At 41.2% G+C, this 21652-nt stretch overlaps 3 protein-coding genes across 4 annotated transcripts; 2 read left to right on the top strand and 1 right to left on the bottom strand.

The window, feature by feature from the left end:
* Nucleotides 1-444: 444 nt before the first annotated feature.
* ppil1 (peptidylprolyl isomerase (cyclophilin)-like 1) lies at nt 445-4637 on the bottom strand. The gene is made up of 4 exons (XM_088422465.1): nt 4450-4637; nt 4121-4275; nt 3916-3984; nt 445-2382 (listed from the first exon to the last, which is right to left on the bottom strand). Exons 1-4 carry the CDS (start codon nt 4503-4505, stop codon nt 2162-2164), a joined length of 501 nt encoding a protein of 166 aa, XP_088278591.1. The 5' UTR covers nt 4506-4637; the 3' UTR covers nt 445-2161.
* Nucleotides 4638-4901: 264 nt separating this feature from the next.
* Nucleotides 4902-10204, top strand: eno1b (enolase 1b, (alpha)). Its single transcript, XM_088422464.1, has 12 exons — nt 4902-5433; nt 5556-5649; nt 5718-5813; nt 6474-6532; nt 6633-6702; nt 7578-7711; nt 7864-8086; nt 8163-8360; nt 8899-9100; nt 9213-9321; nt 9411-9469; nt 9955-10204. The coding sequence occupies exons 2-12, from the start codon at nt 5565-5567 to the stop codon at nt 10022-10024; spliced, it is 1305 nt and encodes a 434-aa protein (XP_088278590.1). The 5' UTR covers nt 4902-5433; nt 5556-5564; the 3' UTR covers nt 10025-10204.
* A 476-nt stretch (nt 10205-10680) lies between these two features.
* Nucleotides 10681-20885, top strand: rereb (arginine-glutamic acid dipeptide (RE) repeats b). Of its 2 annotated transcripts, XM_088423946.1 has the most exons (18): nt 10682-10911; nt 11676-11724; nt 12124-12248; nt 12436-12535; nt 12619-12717; nt 13450-13530; nt 13639-13792; nt 13874-13960; nt 14040-14233; nt 14352-14498; nt 15349-15459; nt 15529-16011; nt 16258-16646; nt 17062-17260; nt 17739-18435; nt 18580-18720; nt 19321-19495; nt 19971-20885. In XM_088423946.1, exons 1-18 carry the CDS (start codon nt 10808-10810, stop codon nt 20002-20004), a joined length of 3369 nt encoding a protein of 1122 aa, XP_088280072.1. In that variant the 5' UTR covers nt 10682-10807; the 3' UTR covers nt 20005-20885. The 2 variants fall into 2 exon arrangements, with proteins under 2 accessions (XP_088280071.1, XP_088280072.1); XM_088423945.1 differs by having other exon boundaries at nt 10681-10911; nt 15529-16646.
* Nucleotides 20886-21652: the final 767 nt, after the last annotated feature.

Genomic DNA, 21652 nt, shown 5'->3' with positions numbered 1-21652 from the left:
CCTGTTTCAAGTTGAATCTTTTGCAGGTTTGAATGCGAGGTATTGGCGTGTTTGTTTTGAATACTGTCTGAATGTGTGTTCTGTGTGCATTTTCAGTGCAGCCCCACCATTTTGGAGATGAACTTGTCCTTAACAGAACCTCACTCTTTCCTACTAACTCCCAGTTTTTTGGAACCATAGGGGGTGTAGCAACACTTGGCTTAGTTCCCTACAACATCTAGTTAGTTAAGGCCGTCTCTCATCTGACCACGTGCACACTGCTGGGTGTCACAGCGCCAGTTTGGACATTTCCGCTTCATTTCCCTTTTGGCACCTTTCACATGCTGCCTGCACTTTTGTAGAATGCGAGTCAAACAGCATGCCTAAGCACATTACGAAACAAGCAGACTAAGTTCACGCATATGCACATTTTCTACTTTGCTATAAAAGAAGTTTCCAATCAAATGAGCATTCTCTCCTTTATTTTTACATTGAAAGTTTGACTTTTTTCTGCATCAGGAAAATGGACTGTTGTTTATTGTCAGTCACTTTGGGGGTGAGAAGACTCCAAATGCAGCCGTGGGTCTTGGAAGCTGTTGCTACGGAAAAGAATCCACACAGCAGGGAGCAGTCAAAGTGGTGGCTCGGCCCGTACTTAGGTACAAACAGCGCCTCGGTTGTGCAAGCCATATAAAATTATTCTTGAATGTGAGAGGAAGTTGCTGGAAAGCTATTTGAGCATTTATTCAATATCCTCGGTACCCTTGTACAAGTTGTACACTGTGTTTTAAGTTAACCCGTAAGACAATAAAGCACTCTGGCAGAATGAGTAGGGTGATCGAGTAGAACTGTATTACAACACCCCCCACTACATCTACTATTGAAGCACAATGTTAACCAGTAAAACTTTATATATGTGTGTGTGTATATCCTACTAGTCGCATGCTGTTGTGCACTTTTGGTCTGTAACTTCCTGCTAGTAGCGCTTACCACTGGAGACAAAGAGTGCAATTGTACGTGGAACTTAACCTGGATACTGAATGAATGCTCAAGTGTCTATCCAGGTATTCTATTTTCATGATTTCTGGGTTAAGTGCGCAAACATTTCATAAAGTAGTACAGGACAGTATTGTAAAAAAATTGGAAATGCTCCTGATGAGACTCATGTAGACTATAAAAAGTGTATTTGCTCCTGTTTAGATACCAGGTTCAATGTGATGTATAAAAATTAAAATCAAGTTAAATTGTTATATAACTTTCTACACCATTAGTTTAAAAAAAAATCATGGTAAGACATAAAAATTAGACAATGTAATTGCATAAATCTGTGCAAAGCCTTGCAAATGGGATGGAGTTGTTCAAAATTAACCAATCACATTCAAACCCATGTCTGGGCATTTGATCATTCTTGAATTCCGAACATTGCCCCATCCCATTTATAAGATGGTAGAAGGAGAAGAAAAAACAGAGCGGGGGACACTCTGAATTGGTTGCCAGCCAATTGCAGGGCACACGGGGACAACCAACCATACACACAGACATTTTGAGTGTCTAATACACCCACCATGGTTTTCTTTTGAAATAACCCAAAAACCTGGCATTGGAAGAGGGGAGTGTAAACTTTTCCTGTCCACATGGCTTCATCCGATTAAGTAGGTGTGGTGTAATTCAATTCTATTCAAGTGTAAGTTTAAACATTTGCTGGCGGGTCAGGAGCGTCAATGCCTCCTTCACTTAGGAAGTTCTGACACATTCCAGTCACGCAAGGTTGGCAAAAACAAACGAAAAAAAAAAAGGAACGGACCACTTCACCTGCAACTCTGACAATGGGTCAAAGGTACCAGACTCAACAGATAGTGTACATACAGTAAGTAATGAGTGCTTCTCACTTGGGAAATGTAGTCACAATTACAGCTTACTGACTGAAGTGGTCCCATTAAGTGTGATTTATTTGGATAAAGACATTACATTTGTAGTTGGTGTGTTTTAGCGGTGTATTTACAATTGTCAGTTAACGTGTTAGCTCACTATTAGTATTAAAAATCAGGCTATTTGTGTCAAAAATATTAGTAAAGTTGTAGATCTTCAAAGACATTTACATGTCAATGTTATAAAACAAAATGAATTGAAAACAGGGAATTTGTTATGAAGTATTTATATAAAAACAAACAAACAAAAAAAATTAACCGGACACAGACGCGGAGATTATCTTGACATCGTCAACAGGTCGATCTTGCCCTTTGGTTTCCACCAGCCCGATCCGATTCAGCACTCCCATCCCTTGGTGCACTCTTCCAAAAATGCTGTGCTTTCCATCCAACCACTGAGTGGGCTTGAGCGTGAGGAAAAACTGACTTCCATTTGAATTTGGTCCAGCATTGGCCATAGCAATTATACCAGCACCTAATGGGGGAAGAAAAAAAAAAAAAGATGGAAAGCTGTGCTGATGATGTCAAAGTCCACTCCATAGAGCAGTGGTTCTCAAATAGGGGTACTAGTACCCCTGAGGGTACTTGAAGGAACTTCAGGGGGTACTCGAGATTTTAAATAAAACAAACATGCAAAAATCCTTTGAAAAACATTATTTAAATGAATTGTTTAAGGAAAATATAAGTTCATAAAACACATACTAGAATGGTTGGACCCAACTTGTCATGTGCCACCTCGTTATCTGTCAAGGTACTGATTTATTTGTGTGAACATATCTTTACTACGATCCCAAAAGAGGACAATTAAAATTGAATATTTTTCTGTGGACAAATATTTATTGGTAATTCTTTCTTTTTGAGAACAGGTCACATATAGATATAATATAGATTAAAAATTAAGTTAATGATGTATATTTGTGACCAGATGTCTACTTTAATCCCAAAACACGGCGCATTATGTTGAATATTTTTCTGTAGACAAATATTTATTTATTATTATTTTCTAGAACAATTTATATCGATTATTCTTGTGGAAAAATATGTATTCATAATTAAGTTATTTCTTTTCGAAAACAGATTTCTTCTATGATCAAAAAGAGGACACTTCAAGTCGATTATTTTTTTGTGGACCAATACTAACGAAATTTGAAAGGGTCTAAAGTTTAATAAATCATACACTGATGGTTGTTTTTTTTTTTTTTAACCCAAAAATGTTTTGCACTGGATAAGGGGTACTTGGCTGAAAAAATATTTCGCAGGGTGGTACATCAGTAAAAAAAAAAAAAAAAAGGTTGAGAACCATGGACTTAGCGCAACCGTAACCTGTCTTAATGCACGGAATTGAGACACCAGAAATTACATACTGTAACTGAATAAAATATTTGGCACTGTGTTACGCTGCAACTGGTGAAAGGCAATGTCAAATGCTCGACCAAAACTTTTTTTTTTTTTAATTTTCCAATGGGGTTACACATACTCTGGGCATATGTGAAGGCACTCCAAGGATACATCAGATTTTAACATATATTTTAAAATTAGCATCCATGCAAAAATACTTCTAAAATAGTTATTAAATCATGCAAACATGTCAGTGAAACAGACTAAAATTTTACTATGATCCCAAAGGAGAACAATTAATGTTGATTGTAATTTTGTGTGCAAATCCTTATTTATTTTTCCCATTTTTGTTTGTCTTGTTGAGAGACCACAATCGAAAAATCTTTCAAAAACAGTTAAGAACTGCTCACAAATTGACTACTCGAAAGTAGCCTTGGCTGGTCAGACAAACATAAAGGTAAGCTTGACTATATCCGTGTTACTATGTTCTAATATCACTTATAAAATTCCAATATAAGTGAATCATTTTGAGGATTGTGGCGGTCAAGACTCCAGCTGATCACCAGATGCCACTAGTGTGGCTACTTCCTAAGGTTTTGAGGCACTGACTTTTTCCAAATGAAACACCTCAAAAGTTTCACAAGGCTTCATCGATCCAAGTGCTGCTTACCAGTGAATTTAAGCTCTGGGTGGAGCTCATCTTCAAACTGCTTCCCATATATTGAGGCACCCCCCCGACCTAGAACAAAAAAAATATCAATACAACTGTGATTACATTTTTTTTTAGATGCTTCATTTAAACATCAAGATGCATGAACATTTGGCAATGGTTGGAGAGATACCAGACAGGCATTGCTATACTGAGTTGAACCAACCTGTTCCTGTTGGGTCGCCGCCCTGCACCATGAAGTTCTCAATTATCCTATGGAACTTCGTGTTATTGTAGTATCCTCTTCTAGCCAGCTCAGCAAAGTTTTTGCAGGTCTTTGGTGCATGTCTCCAGTAGAGTTCCAACACAATTGTACCCATCCTGCGGTGCAATGTAATTTAGCATGCATTACTTTTATGCAAGACAAAGTAAATTAACTTAACAAGTAAGACTTGTAAAGAGTGCAAATATAATGAATTACAACAGAATGCAGAACACATGGCACACGCCACAGCAAGCTAACGCGTTAGCGTAATTGTATGAATGAAAACATACGTTGTCTCCAGCATAACATTGGGAGGCTGCCATGAATCTGGAGGTATCCCTGACATTATATTATCCAAACTAGTAAAAGATAATCATACAATTTAAACCACTCTCAATTCCACAACATTTGTCGCACGTTCATTCAAATTCTTAACTAAACGTTTCCGGTTCTGCGTTTGTTCGTCATTTCCGTCATATGTCGACGACAGGTAGAGGCTGCTGCCCCCTACTGGACAAAATATACAAATACATTTTTTTCTCTATTGCATTAATTCCGTAACAAAACATCATTTCTCAAAACACAAGGTGAAAATATGTCAACCGATACTGCATGAAGTTATTTGGTTAAATGTTCGAAATCCATATTAGTTAACACATTCCTTTGTATGTTTTTTTTTTTTTTTGCAAATAAAGAAAAATATAAAGATTTGGTGGACGTCCGAATGTATTTTGGTTAACAAGAAAATAAACAAATAAAATCAGACATTTACGTCTGTGACGCAAACACCAAACAAACAAAAAAAGACAAGTAATTGTATTATAGCACGTTTAACGATATTTCCCATTATCGTTAGCAGACGTGTTAATTCAAACCCTGCCTAAACTTCGGCGACTGGAAGAAAAGTTGAAAGTACATTTTGAGAAAGCCACAGCGCAGTAAACCAGCAAAATAATGCACTGGATTGTTTATACTGTACTGTAGGCCCAAATACTGTCTCTTGGGAAAATAATTTACAGCACCACGTTCTTCCTGGAAGTCTTGCTTGAACTCAAAGGATTCACTTTTATTCCAGAAAAACAGTTGATGTTCTTCAAACTACTCTGCGTTCTACTTTTGCTAAAACAATTGCAGCCGGTGCACTTGAACTGTCACGTGATTGATGAGATGAGGCCATCTAATCCAATTTGGAGAGAAGCAGCATGTGAAGCTTAAAGCTAGGTCAAGGTAATTTTGAGTGCAAGCCTCTCGCAGGGAAGAGTAAACAAAAAAAGGTGAGTTCCACATGATTTTCTATAGAAATAAATAGAATTTTATCTGACTATATTACTATATTACTGTATGGTTTGTTAACACACAACATTTATTTTACTCCCCTTTCTCTTCCATCTCAAAGAGCCCCATCATGTCCATTCTCAAGATTCATGCTCGAGAGATATTTGACTCCCGTGGGAACCCCACAGTGGAGGTTGACCTTTACACCGCTAAAGGTAAGGAGATGATTATTATTTGATGTTTACGTTTAGATTTTCATCGTTCCTGTCTTGGATATTCTCAGGCTTGTTCAGAGCAGCTGTACCAAGCGGTGCATCCACTGGAATCTATGAAGCTTTGGAGCTACGGGATAACGACAAATCACGCTACCTTGGAAAAGGTTTGCGTTTTTTGTGTACAGTGGAAAAAATCAAGTGTATTGCTAAAATATTTGATGATCTATTCTCCGATGAGCCACTAGAGGACGCTCTAGCGCACCTCTACTTTGTACTTATCCCACTTCAAGAGTCAGTCTAATTACAGTAATTTCCCTCATTAAGGGCAAACGTTTATGCACGTGGAATGGAACACAGAACAAAGGGCTTCAGATTTACATATTTCACAAAGGTCACATAAAACTCACGAACCACACTCAAGCTCAAAAAAGACGAGTCAATTGAATATAAAATCAATAATTGAATGACATCAAAACAGTGGATTGAGTTTGCAAATCAATGTGATATGAAGAACATCACTTTATTTTACAATTTGAGCCAAGTTTATTGATTTTGTCTACACAGCCGTCCAAATCAACCACAGCTTTCACAAAACAAAGCAACGAACAAAGTATTATTGCCACTACTGTGGCCCGTCTTACTGCGTATTGGCAATGCAATTTTGATATTTATATAACAAAACATTGGTGAGCAAATGTATCATTCGCAAGAATGCATAATAGCATAGTCGTTTCTGACTTTGAAATATCACCAAGAAAGTAAGTCATACTAGTTTGTTAGGCTGTATTGTTTGCAAAGATTTGATATTGACTTTCTTCCCACAGGTGTCTCACAGGCAGTCGAGCACATAAACTCATCTATTGCACATGCACTTGTTGACCAAGTGAGAAATTTGTTATTCATGCATTGAATCAGGTTGCTTAACGTTTCATTGGTACCTCACTTGACTGGTATTAATGTGTTCTTCATTCACTCCTTTTCAGGATATATCTGTGGTTGAGCAAGACAAAATAGACCAGCTGATGATCAGCATGGATGGCACAGAGAACAAATGTATGTGCCAATCGTCTCTAAAAGATGTTTTCCCCTAATGTCACAGTTAATTATTTTTTATTTAGTCATGTCTTACCCTGTAGAGCTTGTTTCTTTTTTTTTCGTTTTCATTGTAGATAGATAGATAGATAGATAGATAGATAGATAGAAAACTGAGACCAAAATACATAATTAAAAATAAATTTACCATTAATGTGACTTAGTGTATGCCCTGTACAAGTCAAAACAAAACAAAAAACATTCCTCTCAAGAGAGGAAGCACAAATAAACGATTGAAATAATGTGGTTGCACAAGTTTTCACACTCTCCTATAACTGGAATGTGGCAGTGTTGGGATTTACCCAATCACATTTAAACTGATGTCAAATGTCAGTCAACACACAAATGAACTGGTGTAGGATGAAATAATAAAAAGTTTAAAAATAGCAGGCAGGATTGGCACCATCCCTTCAGGCTTCTGCTAGGATACAAACATACAAACAAACAAAAACTCGGGAAATGCTTACAGCTGAAATTTGTTTGGGGGCAGTATGGCGACTTAAAGTGAGATTGAACGTGATTGATTATTCTGAACACAACCACATGCCCATTTATAACAGGGTGGGCACACTTGTGCAAGTACATATAGCTGTTGTTTATTTTTACTTCACATCTCTAAAATAGTTGGCTTTGCTCAGCTACACAGTTCATAAGTAACAATGTTAGAATAGTCTTTTTTTTTAAAGAATACCAAACTTTTTTTCATCAGCAAATAAAAGTAATATTGCATCCATTACTATTACAATGGTTACTGTAAGTATTGTATGTACTGTATGTAATGTTTTCTCATTTACTGTCACAGTTTGTGATTTTTTTTTTCTCTCTCTGTTTATCAGCTAAATTCGGTGCCAACGCCATTCTGGGTGTGTCGTTGGCTGTGTGCAAGGCGGGTGCAGCAGAGAAAGGAGTCCCTCTATATCGTCACATTGCTGACCTTGCAGGAAACCCCAAGGTCATCTTGCCTGTGCCGGTGAGATTTCAAATAGATTAATTAATTAGAAGGTGGGCATAATTGTCCAAATTACCTTCACTTTGACTGACACCTAGCCACACTAACGAATGGCAAATGTCTTATTACCATTAGAATGCTTCTATACAGCCTTTATTCCTTACTGCCATCAGGCCTTCAATGTGATCAATGGCGGCTCCCATGCAGGCAACAAGCTTGCCATGCAGGAATTCATGATCCTTCCGGTTGGCGCTAGCACCTTCAGGGACGCCATGCGCATTGGAGCTGAGGTCTACCACAACCTCAAAAATGTTATCAAGAAGAAATATGGCCAAGACGCGACCAATGTAGGCGATGAAGGTGGCTTTGCTCCAAACATCCTAGAGAACCAGGAAGGTAACTGTGCTTGCAGCCTCTATCTAATATACTGTAGATATATTTATTTATTTCATTGAATATTTAACACCCTCAGCACTGGAGTTGATAAAGGAGGCCATCGCCAAAGCAGGATACACAGATGAGGTCGTGATTGGCATGGATGTTGCAGCTTCTGAATTCTACCGTGAGGGAAAATATGACCTGGACTTCAAGTCTCCCGATGATCCGTCTCGCTACATCACCCCTGAGGAGCTGGCTAACCTCTACAAGGGCTTTGTGAAGAATTATCCAGGTCACCTCCTCTTAACACTGTTTGTTTACACGGTATTCAACAAGCACGCGTTTTAGGAGTAGTATTCTGAATATGAGGTCGTCATTTGGCTAAAAAGGGTTGTAATTGTTTTATAAATTTTTCAAAAGGACCCCATAACCTTTCAATTATTTTTTTTTTTGTGCATCTTGATCATTTCATCGCAGCAGCCACTCCAATGCATTACTTAGCCACATGAGGAAGAGTTTCACAACTCCTGTTAGGGACTCAGTAAGCTTTAGTTACGAGTTGTGTTTTGCAGGGGATAAAGAATATATACATGTAAATATTCTTATGTTTGTTTACATGTTTTGTTTGTGTTCAATTATGCATTGCTTCAAGTATTCTACCACTGCCTGCCACATAAATGCTGGGGGCTTCATTGTTAGCTTAAAGCTAAGCACTTTCTTTCGAGACAAAGCATTGTTTTTCGTAATTGTTTCATATATAGATTGAGTGTAAACTGTTAACCAATGTATTCATCCATCCATTATCTCTATGCGTATTTCTCAATTCGCAGTCGTGTCCATCGAGGATCCATTTGACCAAGATGACTGGGCCGCGTGGAGCGACTTCACCGCCAGCACGGACATCCAGGTTGTGGGAGACGATCTCACCGTGACCAACCCGGCTCGCATCTGCAAGGCTGTGGAGGAGAAGGCCTGCAACTGTCTGCTGCTAAAGGTCAACCAGATTGGCACCGTAACGGAATCTATGCAAGCGTGAGTTGATGTCAATTTTTATGTAATTCGTCGGGTTAGGGTTATGTATAAGTAACAATTTGTTAGGCTGTCTCATATGGAGACGACAAATGATCTGTTCCTGTTTTTTCAGGTGCAAAATGGCTCAGGAGAGCGGCTGGGGAGTGATGGTGAGCCATCGTTCTGGAGAGACCGAGGACACCTTCATCGCCGATTTGGTGGTCGGCCTGTGCACTGGACAGGTAGACGTACCAGGAGCAATGAATAGTCAAAATATATGTTAGGAACAAACACAATACTCCAACACGACACATTTTCTTTACAATTTCAGATTAAGACTGGAGCACCTTGTCGCTCTGAGCGCTTGGCCAAATATAATCAGATTCTCAGGTGAGTCTTAGGCAAACATCTATCCTATACCATAATCCACAAAATTTCTGAAAAAGAATCTGCAAACTGATGCAACACTTTCTATTAGTCTCTGCAGGGGTTTACGTTTACGTGACATCTGAAAAATACCCATACACAAATTTGCTTTGACTGAAATTGTAGCCAATTTCTGAATCATTTTGGGTTAACTATTTATTTGATTTAATGAATTTATTTGAATGTATTGTTTAAAATCTCTTAAGTGGAAATTCAACATTCTCTCTGTTTTGTATGTCATCTTTGCAGAGCACCTCTCAAAGACGACATGTTATGTAATGTCTGGTGTGTTCATGCGTTACACAAATAAGAACTAATTGGCATGCATGCAAACAGGAGAGTGTTGTCACAGCTCACTGATTTTCCATGCTTGCATTTTGCTGGTTCTGTGTCTTGCGCAAATGCACTAATAATGTTTTAGAAACTAACCACAAGTATTTGTATTATAGAATTGAAGAGGAGCTGGGAGACGAAGCTTGTTTTGCGGGGAAAAACTTCAGACACCCATTGGCAGAGTAAAACTATGCCTGAAACAGAAAATTGAAAAATGTCATCACCTAAACTGAAACATTGAAAATAAAATTGTGTTTTAATTTTAAGTAAATTAAAATTAAAATGGGTTCACAGTGACTATGAACTACTGTAGTTCCAAGAATGGCTGGTCTTGGTATATCAAGTCAATAAAAGCCCTAATGGCAACGTCTTGTGCGTTTGTTGTGCTCACTTGACTTTCATTCATGTGCCATATGAGGCAATCAACTTATTACATATTACATGAAAGCAAATATATCAGCAATAGTGGGATTCATTTTTAGGGCTTGTTTGGTAGCTAGAGAATAGTTGCTAATAGATAATTCCAAATTGTAAACAGAGCCCTGCATAACCTAATGACACACAAATTAGTTCACTTCTGTTGGCAGCCCATTCCATAAACGTTGCTTCACCATGTTAGCGTCGAACTCGCCTCCACTATTTACAAAATAATTTCTATGTTATGATAAACACAAATATGCCTCATTCAGATTGTCAACTGCAGTAGATCGAATAGCGTCTGAGGGATTATCAATGTCCAACAACAGATTCTGCAGATGGCTCATGTCACATAAATAATGCGAGCAAGGCTGCACGCACATGCTCAGTTTGTATGCACTCGCCAAGTTTGAAGACTGCGCTGTGTGGCTGCTGAGGTCATTGCACCGGAGAGAAGAAAAAACAGACTCCCTTCGCTACTACAGCGCCTCCATTTTGAATAGCCATGTAATAGGGGATTGGCATAGTTAGTGTGTATGTGCGTGTGAGTGCATGTGTGTGTGTGTGTGCGCGGCTGTCGCCCCGCTGAGCTGCGTAGTGTCAACAAGCCACAGCCAAACACCCGTCGACATGGACGACCTGTTCAACCCGCGGAGGTAAATAACTTGCTTCTTTTCCAACTCCCGTGCATGCTTTGCTTTGATGTGGACTGGATTCGCTTCGGGGTTTGCGGTCGCTCGCGTCCACTTTGCACGGAGCGCTCGGCGTGTCAGCAGTCACGAAGTTGTGGCTAACGAGCTAGCCAAAATAACAGCCCGGGCGCTAATGTCACGGTGCCTAGCAGCTAGCCAGCCGTTTTTTTTTGACCCTATAACGTGATACAAACGGCGATATAGAGCAGTTAGCTCACGTCGGTCGTCTGGTGTGGCGTTTTATGTTGTTTGTGGAGACGTTGACGGACTCTGCTGTTAAAACGCCATTTGCGCTTGGACTGTAATTACACATTCAGATGACATGTTAAGTGCGGGCTAACGTCGATAAGCGATATCGAGCGGCCGCTGGACTTAGGCTTGAGGGCCGACGTCGCGTTTGGAAGCGCACACACCATGCAAGACACTGTTCGTGTAATGGTGACTACAGCCCCAGTGCGAGAATTAACAGCCCGTGTGCGGGCGTGATTGATTGACAGGCCTTCGCGGCTGCTGGCGTCAGGTTACGCCTGGCCGAATGTCAGGAAACCTCAGCGGGGCGCGGTTCCCATTGGCTGAGAGCGTCGTGTGGGCGGGGCATAGCGTTTTGACGAGAGCGGTGATCACCGAGCACATAGATGAAGCCGAGATAATCAATTCCCGTGATTTCTCTTTGGGTTTTGTAGAAATAAACGTTTTGGTTGACTTTCACCTTTTTATATGTCTTCTAGGAGCTTGAACAGCACTCAAGGCGAGATAAGAGTTGGACCAAGTCATCAGGTAAGTTAAAGTTGCCAGGAATAATTCCATATACTGTAAATGCAGGGGTGTCCAAACTTGTTTATTTGGGGGCCATATACAGAAAAATAGAGGGATGCAGGGGACACTTTAAAACGTAAAAGTGACACCACATACTGTATTTTATTAGGAATTTAGGACAGAACGATTAATTGCATTTAGTATAATGTGAGGTAAGGTGGTTCTACTGAGTATTGTTCGATTAAAGTGTGAATATTTTCAAATATACTATTTTTCAGGTTTTTATTTGTAAAACCTTTGTAATATAGAATTTTGTTCCACTTCACAATTGTTTTTCTGATTTTGATACTGATAAAATATATTTTTAAAACCTGAAACGTGGCAAATGTTCAATAAATTCAATTCAATTATGTGTCGCAGGCAAAGCTTCCTGAGCTGCAGCCAAGGCCTATACCAGCTTCTCATTCTCAAACAGAGAGTGAGGAGCTTATGTGGGCGCCTGGCGTCAATGATTGTGACCTTCTCATGTACCTGAGAGCTGCCAGGTCAGTGTCACGGATGCTATTGATTAGGATGGACTTACTTAGATGAACTTCAGCAGTCCCGAGGCCCATCCTAGAGTTATTACTTCCTGCAAATAAGACTTAGTCCAATCCATTGTGATGAAAACAAAAAACATTTGTTTTTTGGAAGCCCAAATGAACAAAAAAATGTCTTATTTGTTTTGCTAAGGAGCATGGCAGCGTTTGCAGGAATGTGTGATGGAGGATCCACAGAGGACGGATGTTTGGCTGCTTCTCGTGACGATACAACGCTCAACGCTCTCAACATGGTAGCGAAGTTAACATTAGTTCTCATTATCATCATGTACTCCTAAAAGATGACTTACATCTCATGACTGCTTCTCCCTTGTAGTTGCATGCAAGTCATTATGATGCTGCAAAAGCTCTCCAGCGTTTGGTGAAGAAGCCTCTGCCAAGGCTTATTGAGAAGTGCTGGTCTGAGGATGATGTGGTGGGTTGCAGCTACTATACTTTGCTCATACATGTCTTTTCATACATTTAGGAAATTTAATTCATTCAATTTCATCCAGCTTTAAAAAAAAGTGTTTTATTTTATTTTACTATTCTGATTTTCTTTTTGTTTTTGTTTTTTAACCTGAGAATGAGTTATGGATTTTGAAAAGATGTATAAATATGTCTTTTGGATGAGAGGGTTATTGATCGTAGCCATTTCCAACAGTTAAAATTAATCTTTTTTTTTTTTTTTAGTAAAGAACGAAAATATTTTTCATGCACCTTGAATAGCTTTAAAAACACATTTTGCCACTTGCTGGTCACATCGTATGTACTCACACATGCTCAGATAACCAATCGTGGCTCAGCTTGTGAATGTCATGTGACCAAACCAAGAATCCAGGTATGCTGTGGTTGGTTGTTACCTGAGCCTAGAGCACGTGTGATTTTACTCTCAGTTGACAGCAAGTAACAATGTGTTTGTCTATGGACATTAATTGTACGTGAAAAAACGATGTAGTAGTCAAATATAGACAGAATATTATGTTTTTACTGCTGAAAATGGCTTAATAGATGTATTATTTTTTGAGTTAAAAAGATGGTATTATGTGACTTACTAAGATGTATTATTTCTAAGAGACACTTTTTAAATCAGCAATGAAGTTGCAGATTTCTTTTTTAAATAAATAATATTTACAAAGTCATTTCTATATGCCGATCTCTTTTTCAGAAACGATTTATTAAAGGCCTCAGACAGTATGGAAAGAATTTCTTTCGAATTCGAAAAGAATTCCTGCCCAGCAAGAAGACTGTAAGTGAACATTCCTGTTTCAAGAAAACTCCATAAAGTGTAACATAATTTCAGTAAGGCAGATCTTCTAGCATCCAGACTTAACAAAAATGATATTTGAATCACTAGGGAGAGCTGATCACATTCTATTATCACTGGAAAAAAACTCCCGAGGCTGCAGGAACGCGAGCTTATCGACAACAGCGCAGGCAGCCGTCGTCTCGAAAGGCAAAGACTCGCTCTGCCGCCGCTCCCGTGAGCGCCCCGTCTCGAAATTACTCCGGTAAGCGTGGTTGCTGCCGCCTTCTTTCTCCATCCATGTAAAAGTTGGAATTCGTCTCATACTGTTGCTGTTCTTCCGCAGTGGATGCGAGTTCAGCCAGCGAGGACGAACTTGACAGCGAAGATAGCGAGCAGGAAGTTAAAAGCTGCAGCCACTGCGGTACAACACGTGCGTATGGCTCATGTTTGGATAGCGCGCGGTGTTTATTTACATTAGCGGCTTTTAAGCTTGTATTTATCTTAAACAGGTTCTAAGGATTGGCACCAAGGAGGAAGATATAACCCTTTGCTATGTACAACCTGCCGCACGTATGAAAACAAGCACGGCTGTCTGCCGGCGGCACAGAAATCTTCAGGCGCGTCATTCATGTTTAAATCTGTGAAAGGAGAAGAGGAGGGGAACAGCAAACATGGCATGAGGACCCGTCGAAGTAGAGCACCTGTAAGCATGACATTCTCTCGACATAAACAAAACATGAACACAACAGGACATTAAATGTAGCTTATTTAGTCATTTAACCTGAGATTTCTTTTTTTTTTTTTTTTTTTGCCGAATGCAGCCGTTGTCATCTTTGAGAAGCGGCCACAGGAGACTCACTGGCTCTCCCACTCGTGAAGAGCAGCAGTCCGCGGCCCAGAATTCCCAGACTGGGACTAGAGCATCTACCACAGATAGTAAGAATGACTCTACAAAGAAGAATAATAAGGTAAACACAGTCTCAGACTGCAACAATGAAAAAGTAGGCATGCCACTGAAACGTAAACAAGGGCTCCCTCACATGTGATTTGACCATTGACCACACTTGTAACTTAATAACACGTGTATGTCCAATCAGCTTCCCTGTTTAAAACAAAATGAAATGGAACTAATCTGTTCCAGTCGCTTCAAAAATAAAAAAATAATTATGCCTTTCAAAACACATAGCACTTCTCATTATGGTGTGCATTGGCCACCTGGGGGCAGTGTGAGATATACATTTAGATATGGGACAGGAGAGCAGCACATCTCTGTCTTGTCAGTATAGCATTAATATCAGTTGTTCTTCTCAGAAAATAAAATCAATATGCATTTGCGTATCCTAATATTAGTTCGTGTTTAACCAGGTGACAACACAGCCAGATAGATACTGATTTTGAGCTCAGGTGTTTATGGCACTTTTTATGTTCATATATTAACATAAACAGTAACCATTACTGAAATGTATAAATAAAATAACAACAAAGAAAGCATTTGAAAAATAATGAAAAAAACTTCACAAACCCACTCAAAAATCAAAATAATTGTCGTTAATAAAAGTAAAAACTAAATCATATATAACCTTATTGAATATACAATTTTGTATTCAATACAAAACTGTTACAAATTAGAATTGTTCAAAAGCTAGTGAAACTCGCTCATGAAAGATTAGACCAAAATTCAATGTTCATTTTATAACACGAGGTGAGTAATGTTCAGATTTACATAAATTTGGGAATTTTTGTCACAGTCATAGAATGATATGATTCTAGCTTAGACATGGTTCCATAACTGATAGGACTACTCAATTTGTTCTCCAGAAGGTGAAAGAAGAGGCAGCCACACCAAAGACAACAAAACGGGTCAGGGAGAGTCCTCCTCAGGAGCTGAACGAGCCTGAAAAGGTCAAACCCAAAAGGCCGAAGACTCAGGTGAGCAGCAAACAGACGGAAACCTTGAACCCGGGTTAGCTGTGTGTCAATGTCAAACATCAATTTCAGGAGCCGCAGGACTCCCGTTCCGAGGTGGAGGCCGAGGTGGAGGAGGAAAGCTCTTCAGAAAGCCGCAGCGCTCAGGACGACGGCAGCAGCGACACCAAAGACATCGATCAGGACAACCGCAGCTCTTCTCCCAGCATTCCCAGCCCTCAGCAGGGCAATGAGAGCGACTCCGACTCCTCTGCCCAGCCGAGCGCCGCCCCCCCGGAGCCCGTAGCCCCGCCGGCCATCCAGGCCGAGGTGGCCGTGCCACAGGCCCCTCCCTCTCAGGGCCCAGCTATCATTCCACCACAAAGCGCTCCTGCTTCTGGGCTGCCTAATAGTCCGCACCCTCCATCTCCAGACCCGCCTCAGCCAGCCGCCGCTGAGTCCGCTGCCAATTTGGGGCCGAGCGGCCGCCCGCAGCCCGCCCCCCATTCTCTCTGTGGAGCAACACCACTTCCACCCGCAGCGGGACAGGAATCTCCTCTCTCGTCTGCATTTCAGGTGCCTCCTGCTCTCAGCTCGGTGCCCTCCCAGATGCCACAAGCCCAGAGACCCCCACCCTTCTTTAGGGAGTCGCAGCTTCCCCAGCCTCCTCTTCCCGGCCCCCAAATCAAGCCTCCTCCCACCACCCCGATTCAAAGTTCCCACAAACCGATACCGCACCAGCCTGCTTCACCCTTCCCCCAGATGCCCTCCAACCTTCCTCCTCCACCTGCTCTAAAACCTCTCAACTCTCTGCCCAATCAGCATCCTCCAGGCGCGCTCCCTCCACCTCTTCAGCTCATGCCCCAGCCTTTGGCCGTTCAGGCCATTGCCGGCCAGCTTCCGGTGATTTCTCAGGCGCACGCTCACCCTGGAAAGAGTACCGGTTCCCCTCATGCATCTGGCGCAGCATCGCAGTCTTTCCCCTCCGCCGCGTCGGCCTCTGTTGGCCCCGTCCCCAGCTTGCAGCCGTCCTTCCCTCCTGTCGGACTGAGACCATCGCCGAGCGCCACGTTGGGAGCGCCTCAAGTTCAAATCAAGGAGGAGCCACTGGATGAGATAGAGGAAGCCGAGAGCCCGCCATCTCCACCTCGCAGCCCTTCGCCAGAGCCGACCGTCATCAACATGGCGAGCCACGCCAGCCAGTCTGCACGGTGCGTCTTCGAATTCTTCACAATCCATAATATGTGGCTGAACATTGTATGCTCCCTTTTTTATTGTAATTTTCATTTGTAAATCATACATTATGATCTATGCAAACCCTCTAGACTACTCATGGTATTCTGATAAATAATATTGTGTTTGTGGAATATGAATTAAGCAGCAAAAGCAACCCGCTTTTATCCATCTCAAGTCACAGCCATTTTGCAACTGGCTAAAGACAAAAAAAATCTTAGCAGCCAATCACAGCTCAGCTTTTGTGTGTCACATGATCAAACTTTAGCAGTTGAGCTGTGATTGATTGACAGCAAATGGCAAAATGGCTGCCGAATGCACAGAGCATCAATTTTGTACAACCTAAAGAAAACCCGCCCATACTAACGGATGCGTCTGTGTGTTTAATTTCAGGTTCATCAAGCACTTGGATCGCGGCTACAACTCCTGTGCTCGGACAGACCTGTTCTTCACTCCGCTCCCCTCCTCCAAGCTGGCCAAGAAAAGGGAGGAGGCTCTTGAGAAGTCTCGGAGAGAGGCGGAGCTCAGCGCTCGGCAGGAGCGAGAACGGGAGAAGGATCGGGAACGAGAACGGGAGGCAGACAGAAACGCTGTAAGTAAAACACTATAAAACGACGTCAGATTTAGAGACGTAAGATATTCCCCATTTATGTCATTAGTCAAGACAGTTTTAGCATTCATTGACCAGACAATTAATTGGCGGATGCCAATTTATGCTGAATTTCTTGTATATCGAACAGAAACAAAAAGGACCAACAATTACCCTAAAGCATTTTCAACCGTCCCAAAAAAATCTTAGATTTTTTTTTTCTTCCCCTGTTGTAATGTCAAAAAAATAATAACGGACAAAATGTTAAATCTTGAATGTAAATTGAGTCTTGAATCTTCTGCCAAGTAATCTAAGCAGGTGTGTGTATATATATTGTATTCTTGGCATACAAGTGTATTCTAGAGTACAGGATTTGAATCAGCATTCGTGCCTTTACTTACTCATAGGCTGTGTACTTTCGGGACCTATTTCTGTCACACAAAACAGGAAGTTTTTATTGTTCCGATGTCTTTGTCGACAGCGAGCATCAAGCTCCTCCCATGACAGTCGCATGAGCGAGGCTCAGGTGGCCGCTCACGGGCGCCCCGTGTATGAGCAGCCGCCCACCACTGTGGCTGCGGTGCCGCCCTACATCGGGCCAGACACACCGGCCCTCCGCACCCTGAGCGAATACGCCAGACCCCATGTCATGTCGCCCACCAACCGCAACCACCCCTTCTACGTGTCCCTGAATCCCGGCGACCCCATGCTGGCCTACCACATGCCCGGCCTGTACAGCGCAGAGCCCAGCCTGAGAGAGCGCGAGCTGAGGAACCTCAGAGAGAGAGAGCTCCGCGAGAGGATGAAGCCGGGCTTTGAGGTCAAGCCCCCTGACCTAGAAACCCTGCACCCTTCAGCCAACCCCATGGAGCACTATGTCAGGCACGGGGCCCTGGCTCTGCCGCACATCCCGGGGCCGCCTCACCACTTCGCACCCTTTCACCCGGGGCTCAACCATCTGGAACGGGAGAGGATGGTTCTGGCCGGCACACAGCTGCGCCCGGAGCTGAGCTACGCCGAGCGCCTCACCGCCGAGCGGCTGCACGCCGAGAGGATGGCTTCGGTGGCGCCGGATCCCGCCGCCAGGCTGCAGATGCTCAACGTGACGCCGCATCATCACCAACACTCGCACATCCACTCGCACCTCCACCTGCACCAGCAGGACCCCCTCGGCCAAGGTGAGTTTTTGACCGCTAAGCACTTTTTGCAAACCCAAACAACAAATTTTTCTCATTGTTTTTAGTTCAGCTCAGGCAATCCATCACTAAAAAGCACCATAGACTCATGTCGTATACCAAGCGGTGTCATGTTCGCGCTCACAGGTTCAAGCCCTCATCCTCTGGTGGACCCGCTGGCTAATGGACCGCGTCTGGCCCGTTTCCCCTTCCCTGGAGGCCCAATCCCCAACCCTTTGCTGGCTGATCTTCCACATGACCATGAGATGCTGCGCCACCCTTTGTTTGGTATGTCTTCTGGATCACACTAACAGTCTTAATGGCCCATTAACAATTTTATTTTTTTCCATTGTCCATTATTTTGTTGAAATATTTATATTAGGGATAAAATGCTTATCAGCAGGTTTATTATCGCTGGTGATATTTGGCATTTTGATGGAGAGCATCGACCGTTTGTAAAAATCAGATGGCCGATAAAATTGGCAATTAACAATTTATTTAAAATTTCAATTGATCTTATTTGAGATTCTGCTAACCCTGGGTCTCCTTTACTAATAATCTGTTTTATCAAACTCTGAAAAGAACATTGGTTTATGTATAATCTAAATATGGGTGATGATTCAAAAGCCCATTTAATAGTAAACCATTCTGAAGAAGGTGCTTTTCTGATATAACGAGTTAACAGGTTAGCCTTCTTTATTTTTATTCTTTATTTTGGCACTTATTTGTACGCACAGCCTTCCATTTCTTCAAGATGGAGTCAATCAATGAATTCCATACAATCTTCAGAAAAAATGAATGAATCAAAAAACAATACAGAGAAAAAAAAAGTTGAAACTTTAGTTGATTGCACAACATTGAGCACTTCCGTTTTCGTACCCTCCATAGGGGCCGCCTATCCTCGTGAGCTCCAGGGTCCGATCCCTCAGATGTCGGCCGCGCACCAGCTCCAGGCCATGCACGTACAGTCGGCCGAGCTGCAGAGGATGGCCATGGAGCAGCAGTGGCTGCACGGGCATCACCTGCATGGAGGCCCCCTGCCAAGCCAGGAAGATTACTACAGGTGAGGACTTGGACGCACGGAAAACTCTTGTCGATGGCTCGATTGAAGATTGAAACAACTTTAATCAACTAAACTATTTTACAGCATTTATAACCGGTTAGTCTAAAACCCCCCACTATTTTCGAAGGACTGCCATAATGATTGAGGCTATAAAGTAATCTGTTACTTTAAATACATAATTTCCTATAGTAATCATAGTATATTTAGTATCAGTCATTTTTAGCCCCAATTTTAGCCAAACACTTGAAATGTTTTAAAAATAATAAAAGCAAATAGAAGTACTTTGGATTGAAGGTCTGGACCGCCCCCCCCAAAATTTTAAATGTATATATGTGATTGAATGATTTAATCACGGCACAGCCTTGCCCCCATGAGGGCATTGCAGTACTGAATACGTGAATACAAGTCCAGAAATCAAAGTACGTACCACCGTACAGCACTTGATTCACACTCATTCTTTTCTGTTTTTACACAGCCGCCTGAAGAAGGAAGGTGACAAGCCATCGTGAGATTGACTGGCGCATTCATTATTAAGCCTGTACTTAACACCCAGTAGAATACTGTAAGAGAGTATTTGTGTGTCTTTGTTTTCATATATTTTACAACACCTTTGTGTATCGATATGCGCATTCCTTCTTCAGCACTTGACAGGCCTGCTAAAGTCTGGGTTAAGTTTTCACAAGAATTTATACTTGTTTTATGAACAGTCTCGCGCAAACGCGTGAGATTTCAAAAGTGATGGACTTTTACCAACTTAACTGTTTGACAGTTTCATATGCAACGCAACTTTGCTAAAACACAGCCCTTACCAGATTTGGAAACAGACTTTAGCGTGACCTGAAAATATAGTGTCCTGTGTAAATGATGATTCCTTGTACAGAATTGCATTGAAACCAGTGTTTGGATGAGTGTTAACGACCGAGCATGACTCAAAACTAGAATAGCAAGTGGCATCGTCTTATTTAGACTTTAAACAAATAGTAGAGGTTGGTTTTACTCTCTAATTATGCGAAATATTTGTCTAAATCCTAAAGTTTTATATATCAAGATATCTTTTCACAGTATGACCTAAGCTTTATTCACTCCTTTTTGAGCCTGTTAATATTAAATGTTCACAATATTCTATATGAATGAGTAACATTAGTTGTAGATGTAACCCTTGTTTAAGCAGGAAACCTTAAGCTATAACACTATATAACATGATCATTGATGCTATTAAGAATTGGAATAAGAACTTTTCCTGGATTTGTGCATTTTCATCTATTTGATACAATTGGAGGCAAACTAAATCTTGACAGTAACAAAAGACTGCCTTGAAATTTCCTATTTATGTGTACCCTATAAAGTGTGTCCATTGCATATTTATTTCAATAAATACTCTGCAGTGACACCTTATGTTCTGAACTGCTTTGATGTGAAAATGAAAACAGTTGTGTGTCCAATGAAGACCTTTCACAGGCACATTCCGATTAGATCGAATTGCCGATCACTAAATTGTTCCCTTCAACTCATTTCATCAAGGTTCCTTGGCACCAAGATGTCACAAGTTGAGGGTGAAGAATCATGACTAAAATGAAATTCTCAGCTCAATTCAACATAGTTCCTTGGCACCACAATGTCACAAGAACGCAAGTGTCAGTAAGTCTAAATGAAGCTCCTCAACTCTTTCGGCATAGTTCCTTGGTACCGAGTCGATGGCAAAGTTGTAATTTCGTCTCAATGAAGCTTCTCAACTTGCTTCTACGTAATTCCTCTGTTATAGACACTAAATAGTCCTTAATGTCCGTTTGAATGATTTGTTGTTTTGATGCTCTGAAACTGTCTTGCCTCTTGCTGCTCCTGCCATTTCAAGGTAAGTGGTAGCAATATTTAACACTGAGTCCCATTACATTTGTTTCCTTTTATTTTTCAAAAATATATGCTTACTTTACCATATATATGCTATCTTTTAGACTTTCAGGCTTCCGTCGTTCAATCCGTCTTTGATAGAGCCACATTGCTTGACATAAAAACTAACAACACACACACACACATATACAGTATATGTATATGTGAATATATATATACATATATATATATATATATATATATATATATATATATATATATATAAATAAATACATCACGTTTGAAAGTCTGTCACACTATTATGATTGC

Source organism: Hippichthys cyanospilos, chromosome 9 (assembly GCF_059441005.1).
Source record: "Hippichthys cyanospilos isolate Australia breed blue-spotted pipefish chromosome 9, RoL_Hcya_1.0, whole genome shotgun sequence".
Taxonomy (NCBI): Eukaryota; Metazoa; Chordata; class Actinopteri; order Syngnathiformes; family Syngnathidae; genus Hippichthys; species Hippichthys cyanospilos.
The sequence above is the reverse complement of the archived record's forward strand: the minus strand, read 5'-3'. Positions and strand labels throughout refer to the sequence as shown.

Bases quoted from the DNA above. Each gene is read 5' to 3' on its own strand.
- ppil1 (XM_088422465.1), bottom strand. From the start codon at position 4,505: ATGTCAGGGATACCTCCAGATTCATGGCAGCCTCCCAATGTTATGCTG. The intron at 4,276-4,449 runs GTATGTTTTCAT...ATTGCACCGCAG, and splicing joins AATGTTATGCTGGAGACAAC to GATGGGTACAATTGTGTTGG. The intron at 2,383-3,915 runs GTAAGCAGCACT...TTCCCCCATTAG, and splicing joins CCCAGAGCTTAAATTCACTG to GTGCTGGTATAATTGCTATG.
- eno1b (XM_088422464.1), top strand. From the start codon at position 5,565: ATGTCCATTCTCAAGATTCATGCTCGAGAGATATTTGACTCCCGTGGG. The intron at 6,703-7,577 runs GTATGTGCCAAT...TCTGTTTATCAG, and splicing joins GGATGGCACAGAGAACAAAT to CTAAATTCGGTGCCAACGCC. The intron at 8,361-8,898 runs GTCACCTCCTCT...CTCAATTCGCAG, and splicing joins CTTTGTGAAGAATTATCCAG to TCGTGTCCATCGAGGATCCA.
- rereb (XM_088423945.1), top strand. From the start codon at position 10,808: ATGTGTGTGTGTGTGTGCGCGGCTGTCGCCCCGCTGAGCTGCGTAGTG. The intron at 11,725-12,123 runs GTAAGTTAAAGT...TATGTGTCGCAG, and splicing joins GAGTTGGACCAAGTCATCAG to GCAAAGCTTCCTGAGCTGCA. The intron at 13,961-14,039 runs GTGCGTATGGCT...TATCTTAAACAG, and splicing joins CAGCCACTGCGGTACAACAC to GTTCTAAGGATTGGCACCAA.